This window comes from Hyaena hyaena, unplaced genomic scaffold, assembly GCF_003009895.1.
Source record: "Hyaena hyaena isolate Hyena2069 unplaced genomic scaffold, ASM300989v1 scaffold_1, whole genome shotgun sequence".
NCBI lineage: Eukaryota > Metazoa > Chordata > Mammalia > Carnivora > Hyaenidae > Hyaena > Hyaena hyaena.
Window position 1 is genome coordinate 5191217 of NW_024080633.1, and position 8427 is coordinate 5199643.

General features: G+C 42.4%; 1 protein-coding gene across 2 annotated transcripts in view; it reads left to right on the plus strand.

The window, feature by feature from the left end:
- Nucleotides 1-6390, plus strand: part of HSD17B2 (hydroxysteroid 17-beta dehydrogenase 2) — an 83135-nt gene extending 76745 nt beyond the window's left edge. For both annotated transcript variants that reach the window (XM_039223757.1, XM_039223818.1), the window contains one exon: nucleotides 5980-6390. In XM_039223757.1, the coding sequence (XP_039079688.1) occupies nucleotides 5980-6323 (344 nt within the window). In that variant the 3' untranslated portion in view covers nucleotides 6324-6390. The remainder of the gene's footprint in view (nucleotides 1-5979) is intronic.
- The last annotated feature ends 2037 nt before the right edge of the window (nucleotides 6391-8427 follow it).

Consider the following 8427-nt stretch of genomic DNA (forward strand, 5'->3'; position numbering starts at 1 on the left):
ACATGGTTAAGGATTAGATGAGAGTTCATTAGAGTGGCAAGGAAATCCGGTTATTTCTGTGACACAGAACTCTTCAATAATTAGACTATTAAGTGATGACCTTATACCAGAACATATTAAAACATATTAAAACTTGAGGAATTTCATCTCTAGAATAGTTACAGCAGTTACCCAAACATAACCTAAAACTTAGTATTTGTTTAACAATGCTTCCAGAGTCACTTAAATACCAAATAGAAAGGCCTAATTTGTCAAAAAGACTTCACTGACAGTTTAAATGCTGGGAAGTGTGTTAAAATATCCCCAAACTTATACAGCATATGCCTAAATAGGATTACAGATCCTTACAACATTTAAAACTCAAGTATTAAAAACGTTTTTAAATGTTTATTTATTTTTGAGAGAGAGACAGAGTGCAAATGTTAGGGGGGGTGGGGCGGTGAGTGGGTAAGAGAGTGATGGAGATAATAGACTCCAAAACAGGCTCCAGGCTCTGAGCTGTCAGCACAGAGCTTGACGTGGGGCCCAAACTCGCCGACTGTAAGATCATGACTTGAGCAGAAGTTGGACACTTAACTGATTGAGCCGCCCAGGCACCCCAGAACTTAATTACTTATTTAACCAAGATGGTGTTATGAGATTCCAAAGGCAAATATGGAGGGTTATATAGTTGTTAGCAAAACTCAGCTCCTTCGTATTGAGTTTTTTTTTTTTAATATATTTTTATTCTAGGAGAGAGAGAGAGAGAGACAGCGCGAGCAGGGGAGGGTCAGAGAGAGAGGGAGACACAGACTCTGAAACAGGCTCCAGGCTCTGAGCTGGCAATCAGCACAGAGCCCGACTCCTTTCCAAAGATTTCCCTTCATAAATCTTCTACAACTTATAAAATTCATAGTTGCTTCCCTTATTTCCATCAGTCTCAATCACACTTAGCAGAAGAATTTAAATCTTAGAAGCCCGAGTCTCCAGTGAAAACTAAGTAGTAACCAATTGTGAACTGTTACACCAGAATTATTTAGATGGCAAGTTTATGAATTTATTAAGCACAAGGCATATTTTCCAACAGATCTAAATATTCTTAGTTTCTCTGTGATAGGAAGCCAAAAGCACAAACCTATTTTCAGTAATCAGTCTTCAGCACTCCATCCTATTTGGAAAAGGCTTAGATGTCCAATGAGTTCAATCCCATTTTATCATCCAAACAAAACTTTATAGTTTCAGGTTACTAAAGACTTTGAAAACTACCTTAACAATTACCCAAGAAAACTTTGAGACAGACAAAATTAATCATTTTAAGTCATCTTTTTGCTGACAAATTGCAACAGATAACACAAGCTTATTTGACCTTCAGTAAACCTAGGTAGAATTAAAAGTTCAATTAGTTTAAATACCAAATTATGTTCCACCTGAGTTCGCTTAGAAGTCAATCAATTTGTTCCCCATTGTTAATTTTTACCTGGGACACAGGTGGAGAAATTTGAAGTTGGCAGTGTAAGTCCAACGGGGTTCTCTGCATTCCTTGACAGTGAGGGGAGAAGGAGGGACTGATGGTTCTGGAAGCATCCAAGACGATACAAGAGCAAGTCATGAAGGCCGTACCGTAGGTGGTGCACAAACAGGAAGAGGGGGAGGGGAGGGCGGAAGAGCCTTCCACTAAAGTGGAAATAGGCAGTCCATGTCACGCCAGAGAAGACAGGAAACATACTTGAAATGAAAGGAATTTTAGCAGCTGTTTGGGAATATTTCTTGAAGTCCTTAGCCCAAGAAAGACTGATCAGAGACAGTTGGTTCCAATGATAGCCATTAACCTGGGAAATGAATGAGGGAGAAGCCCCCACATCTATTAGGAGGAGGAACAGAGAGAGAGAGTCAGTGTTTCCTTTATCAGGGATGGCCTGTGTTTCCTCCAGCAATCTGGGTTTATTTGGAGAAGGCTTATTTAGAAAAAATTATCATCTAGTATGTCAGGAGAGGGTTTACTGGCCAAACATTCTGCAAGAGGCCCTGAGTCAGGGTCCTCATTTAGGGCTGTGCAGGTCTGGACTTAGGGTACCTCCATCCATTTCCCCGGTTTCCCACAGGAGAGAGCTGAGAGGCCCAACTGAGGCCATGCAACGTTACAGATTAGTCCTTTCTTAAATTTTGCAGTCTGAATTGTTTCCAGTGGGTTAAAAGGCATTCCAAGGGAGAGTCCTTGGGAACAGAAGAGAGAAGGTCCATTATCAAAAATACACACCCCCCAACTCCCAGGTGGCATCCCACGCAGTACATGTCAGAGGTCCCTGTGGTCAAAGTGACCCAAGGCGTCCCTTGAACAAAACTGCTATGATTGCCGCCCTGCTGTAAAGTCCCTGTAGGCGGGATGCTAGTGTCCTTCCACTCCCATCATATCCTATGCTACAAACAGGTGCCAGGGAATGGACTGAAATACCCTACCTTTCTGTGAAGTCCATGAAGAACCCACCGTTTTTAACCCATGGAAAACAGAAAAGTTTTACAAGGGGAAATGACCCAATTCTGTAGTTGAAGTAGTAGAGGACATTATGGAAAACAGTAAAGATAGAAATCCATCAGGGTCTAAACAACAGTCCAACACATGTAGTCTTTATAGCCAGCTTCCCTAGGAAATGGTCCTGGGTGGGCTTTCATTGAACCGGGCACTGGTTTCAGCTGGCTCTGGGTGGAGTTCTCAGAGCCAGAGGTGGTTAGACCAGGGGATCACATTAGACCAATGAGGAGGAAGCCTCACAAAGGACTCTTAAGATGGGCAGCTGTGCTAGTCTCATGCTCAAGAGAGACAGACAATTTTGTACAGGGACAGGAATAAAGAAAGAGCATCAAGTTCCTTAGTCTTATTACCATTCCGGCCTGGGTACTAACTTCCAGCCAAAAGGCAGGCTTTCTCCTCTAGGTAGAGTAGCCACGGGCTAGAGAATTGCAGCCTGAGCATTGACATGGAAGTGTTCCAATAAAATCGTACTCTCTGAAAAGCCCCTGATATGAGAGTAAAGGGAGGGGAGAGGAAGGACTCACCAAGTTTGCACCGAGGCTCAGAGTCCAGGTGAAAAGACTCAAAGCCCCATGTAAGGACCCCAAAATGATGTGGAGAATTGTTGGGGTTCAGGGCCAAAGGTCAAGAAAGAATTCTTGAGACATTTTTGGTGCAAAAAGGTAGTTTTATTAAAGCACAGAGCAGAGAGTTGCGCTGGGGTTCTGAGGAACGACTGATTATATACTTGGCAGTTGGGGGCAGTAAAGACAAAGGAAGTTTCCAAAGGATTTTCACGTGTTAAGGAAGACTTCCAGGGGCACCTGGGTGGTTCAGTCGGTTAAGCATCTGAATTCGGCTCAGGTCATGATCTCACGGTTTGTAAGTTCGAGCCCCGTGTCAGGCTCTGTGGGGACAGCTCAAAACCTGAAGCCTGCTTCAGATTCTATGTCTCCCCCTCCCTCTGCTCCTCCCCGGCTCATGCTTTGTCTCTCTCTCTCTCTCTCTCTTAATAATAAACAAATATTTTTTTTTAAGGACTTACAAGATCCCAGAGTCCTGGAGGTTGGCAAGCCAAGGTTGTTTTTGCCTCTGGCAAAGCATTAACATTAAGATTGGGAGTTTCTGGGGGAATGGTAAACTCTGCCTGCCTGAAGTATTTGTCAGCAGGCTGCAGGTTAAAAGGAAATTTAGTTTAATGTAAATTTCTTTTGCCTTTGTTCCCCACATCAGTAATATTCCCATCTTGTAGGGAGAAAGCTGAGGCTCAAAGAAGTTAGGAAATTTCCCAAGTCACAAAGGTGGTATGAGTCAGAGATGGGATTTGGATCTAGGTCACCTCAACGATTTCATTGTGTATAGCCCCAAAGTGGCAGTAACTGTGTGTCAAAAGTGGCAGATGAAAGTTGACAAACGTCTGGTGGCTTTGTATCCAGTAAAGAGAACTTTGAGGACTCTGCACAGGGTACTCACAAAAATGGTTAGAAAGTCCATGAGGTATTTAGAGAGGAAGAAGAGAGGAAAAGGAATCTCTCACCTTGAGGAAGCTGAGACTTGGGGAGAGGTAGCTGGGGGAAACAATAATTCACAGAAACATGTTTTTCAAGACCCAGAAGCCTTGAGTATAATTGTCAGGGTAATCATTTCTTTAAGTGTGGTATTGTGCCTTCATGAAAAGTAATGAGCAATTGAAACCCTTTTGCATTTCAGTGAGTGTAATTGGATTTCACTGGCTTACATTTCACAGCCAGGCTCCCCCACAGACCCAATATCTGATATCCAGGAGCCGCTCACGCTGGTAAACCAAGGTTCATCCCCACAGCAATTCCAGAGCAATCACACACTTCACAGGAGGGAATGTGAGGTGCTGCATCCTTTCTGGAAAGTAATCTGGCAGTGGGTATTAAAATGCAGAATGCTTGTGCCTTTTGACCAGGCAGCCACAGTGGCGGGGGGGGGGGGGGGGGGGGGAGAACGCCTGCAGACGTAAAACGCTGAAATACGAAAGGATGTATTGTACAAGGATATTTATGGCAGCGTCAACTGAAATGGTGAAATCCAGGAATGACTGGAAAGTCCTTTGATAGAGAAGTGGTTGCCTAAAAGCTGTTCAACGGGAAATTTCTGCTGCTCTGGTTTAAATCTATAACCATTACTATCGGAGGCAGGTCTTTGATTTATTACTAAGCAAACAAAGAAGCAAATCTTTGCAAACCCTGTATAGTATGATCCTTTGGGCTCTTGTTTGTTCCTGGTAAAGTAAAATAACATTAAACCAAAGCCTTTTTAAAAATATATTTATTTATTGACCGAGAGAGAGAGAGAGATTGTGCAAGGGAGAAGGGATGGGGAGAGAGAGAGGGGAAGAAGGAATTCCAAGTAGGCTCCATGCTGTCAGCTTGAAGCCGGATGCAGGGCTAAAACTCAAACTGTGAGATCATGACCTGATCTGAAATCAAGAGTTGGACACTCAACTGACTGAGCCACCCAGGCGCCCCTGTGTGTATACATGTTTGTATAAACAAGGAGGAAATGTAGAAAGTCATGCAAAACTCTAAGTTACCTTAGAAGAGATTAATTTTAAAAACATATACATCTCATTATTTACTTTATTTTACATAATGAGCAGGCATTGCTACAATATTTTAAGGTAAATGTATAATAATTAAATTATATATAATAAGCACCCATTGTTTCTATATCAAATATGTTTATATATTTAATTATATATAATTTAGAAGCTAAAATTTAAATGGATAAATTATATGTATTATATATTGTTTAAAATTATATTTATTAAATAGCTAAGATGATAGCATTGTGTATTTAATTTTATACACAGAAGTAGGTATTGTTTCTATATTAAGAAATTATATGTAGATGTATATATGCATGTACATACATAGTATATATATATTATATACAGTACACTTCATATTGTATATCATGATCATGAAAACAGATGTAATAGAATGTTTACGGCAGCACTATTTGTAAAAGCCCCATATTGGAAACAATCTCAACGCCCATCACAGTATAAAGGATAAATAATTGATAGTATATGTACACAATGGAAAGCCAGAGTGATGAGAATGACCACACAATACATGGATGAATCTCAGGACATAGTGTGTGATTCCATTTACATAACGTCCGACGCCAGGCAAAACGTCTCTATCCTGGTTATTGGGAAAGAGGATCCTGGGAAGGGGGTTGGGAGTGGGGGCTCTGAGGCTGGCTTGTCTTCTCTTTCCGCTGCTGGTTACACAGGCTCTTCAGTTGGTGGAAACCCAGACGTGTGTGTACTTTTCCATACGAATGTCGAAATATATATTAAATACCATTTTAAAGCTCATTTTTAAAAAAGGCATTTGGGAATGCCTATCCTTCCCCACAGAAGCCAATCCACAAGGGCCTGCTTCCCTGGTGGGGTCGGACATGTCCGGTCTGGCCTCCCCAGCATCTGAGCCTCCCTTCTTCTTGCATCCCAGATATCGCGGGCACGAGTGAAATGTGGAACAAGCTGGAGCGAGACATCCTGGACAACCTTACCCCCGACGTGCAGGAGGACTATGGACAGGACTATATCCTTAAGCACCGGGATTATCTCAAATTCATCAGCATGTGTAGGAACACTGATATGTCTCCTGTGCTCCTGGACATCCGGCACGCCGTGTCTGCTAAGAGGCCCTTTGCCTTTTACTCACCAGGGCCAATGGCTTATCCAATGCTCTGCTTTGTTTCCTTTAGTCCTACTAGCATATTTGATTATTTTAACAAAAAGTTGTGTAGCTTTAGTGGGGGCATGCCCAAAGCGCTAACTAAGCAGGCCTAACTGAAGAATAAGGCACATGGGCAAATACGGAGGGAATGTTAGTCTTGGAATGAAAAGGAAACTTGAACTTCCCATTAAAGTTGTGGTTTCCTACCTTGCATTCCTTGTGAATTCTGTTGGTTGAATAGGACTTAATGGTGAGAAAGCGGGCGGGTAGAAATGACCCCCATGAAAAGCCTGAATCAAGTGCCAGTCTGCTCTGTACACATGCATTTCAGACATTCTCTCATCTAGTTCTCATCAGAGAACCAAGGTAGGTATCTTCACCCCTACTTAACAGGTAAGGGAATGAATGATCAGAAAGGTTAAGTTGCCAATTCATTGTCACACAGCTAGCAAAGGGCAGTTGGCATTGAAATCCAGATTGGATTCCACTGCCTGCCAGGAGAAGAGGAAGAGAAAGAGATGACAGGAAAAATGAGGTAGGGAAGGGAAAAAGAGGAGGAACTGGCAAGGACCATAGTCAAATGGAGTTTTTCTCACTCTGAATTGATAGCCTGCTGTAACTGCTGAACTCAAGGTATTGGTTCATGTGTGTAATCAGTGCTCTGTGTACCTCCTCTCCCTTCCTCTTTCTGGAGCCCTGGAGAAAATAGGATGAGGTCTCTCATCTCAAGCAGGCTCCAGAGGCCTTTTGGCAGACCCAGGGAATGTGAGTGGCGGGTTTGGTGTGAGTGGCTGGTTTGGAGTCCATAGTAACTATCACATTCACCTCCCAGGTGAACATCCCAGGCTGGAAAAGCTAGCATCATCACCTACAGAAGCCAGCCAAAGGGAGCAAGTTCAGAGAGTAAGAGAGATGGGGTCAAATTCACTGAGGGAGGCAAAAGGGGAAGAGCTTGTGAATAGAAGGAACGTTAAAAAAAAACAAAAAAAAAACAACTAGAAAGTAGCTAGTAGCTTGACCTGAGGCAAGCAGAGGTCCAGGCATTATTCACTGCAAATCTCTTTGTTCCATTTCCTGTCCAGAATGTGAAGTTTCTTTTTCTATTTTCCAACCTCCTGGAGATTTGGGGAGGATAGGTAAACTAACAATGCTTTGCAATTTCCCCCCAAAGAAAGTAATAAATAACAAGATAGTGAGATAAATAATTATGAAATTATTAATATGATACATTTTTAATGGCTAATCATGCCTGGTAATCATTACAGCACAGCAGAAAGAATGAAAAAATAAAAATCAAAGGATAACTGATGATGTCCAAAGTAGGCGCTTTTTGGAGATAAGAGTTGTCAAGGCCAAAGCTTCCATTTGCATGATTCAGATGTAAAGGGTTTGTATAACCAGAATTTGGAGGAGGACCTAGGATTGCGTGTTTCACTATAAGCCAGTGCTTTTCACTGTGATCCCTGAACCTCAGTGTCAGCATCCCCTGGGAACCTATTAGAAATGTCAATTCTTGGGGCACCTGTGGCTAGTCGGTTAAGCGTCCGACTTCTGCTCAGGTCATGATCTCATGGTTCGTGGGTTTGAGCCCCGCGTTGGGCTCTGTGCTGACAGCTCAGAGCCTGGAGCCGCCTCGGAATTCTGTGTCTCCCTCTCTCTCTGCCCCTCCCCGACTTGTGCTCTGTCTCTCTGTCTCCAAAAAAATAAATGCCAATTCTCAGGAGCCAACCCAATCATATTTTAGGTTTCTGTGGCTCCTGTAACAAATTATGAAAAACATAAATTTAAAACAAAAGACAGTGAAACCTTGGATTGTAACTTGTTCCACAAGACCAGCAAATGTTTCTAATAAATTTTAACATGATAAACAAGCGATGTCTTGTGATATGAGTACTAAGTGATGCCAAATGTCACACAATCACAACTGAGCCAGTGGTTCTTGAAATTTGCTTTGATATACAAGTGCTTTGGATTACAAGCATGCTTCCAGAACTAATTATGTTCACAACCTAGGTTTTACTGTACATTTATTTTTGAGTTCTGGAGGTCGGAATTCTGAAACGGCTCTTACAAGGCTAACATCAAGTTGTCCGCAAACCTGTGTTCCTTCTGGAGGCTCTAGGAGAGAGTTCATTTGTTGTTTCTTCCAGCTTCCAAAGACCTCCCATGTTCCTTTGCTTCCATGGTCTAGTCTCCTCTGCCTCTGCTTCCCTATTA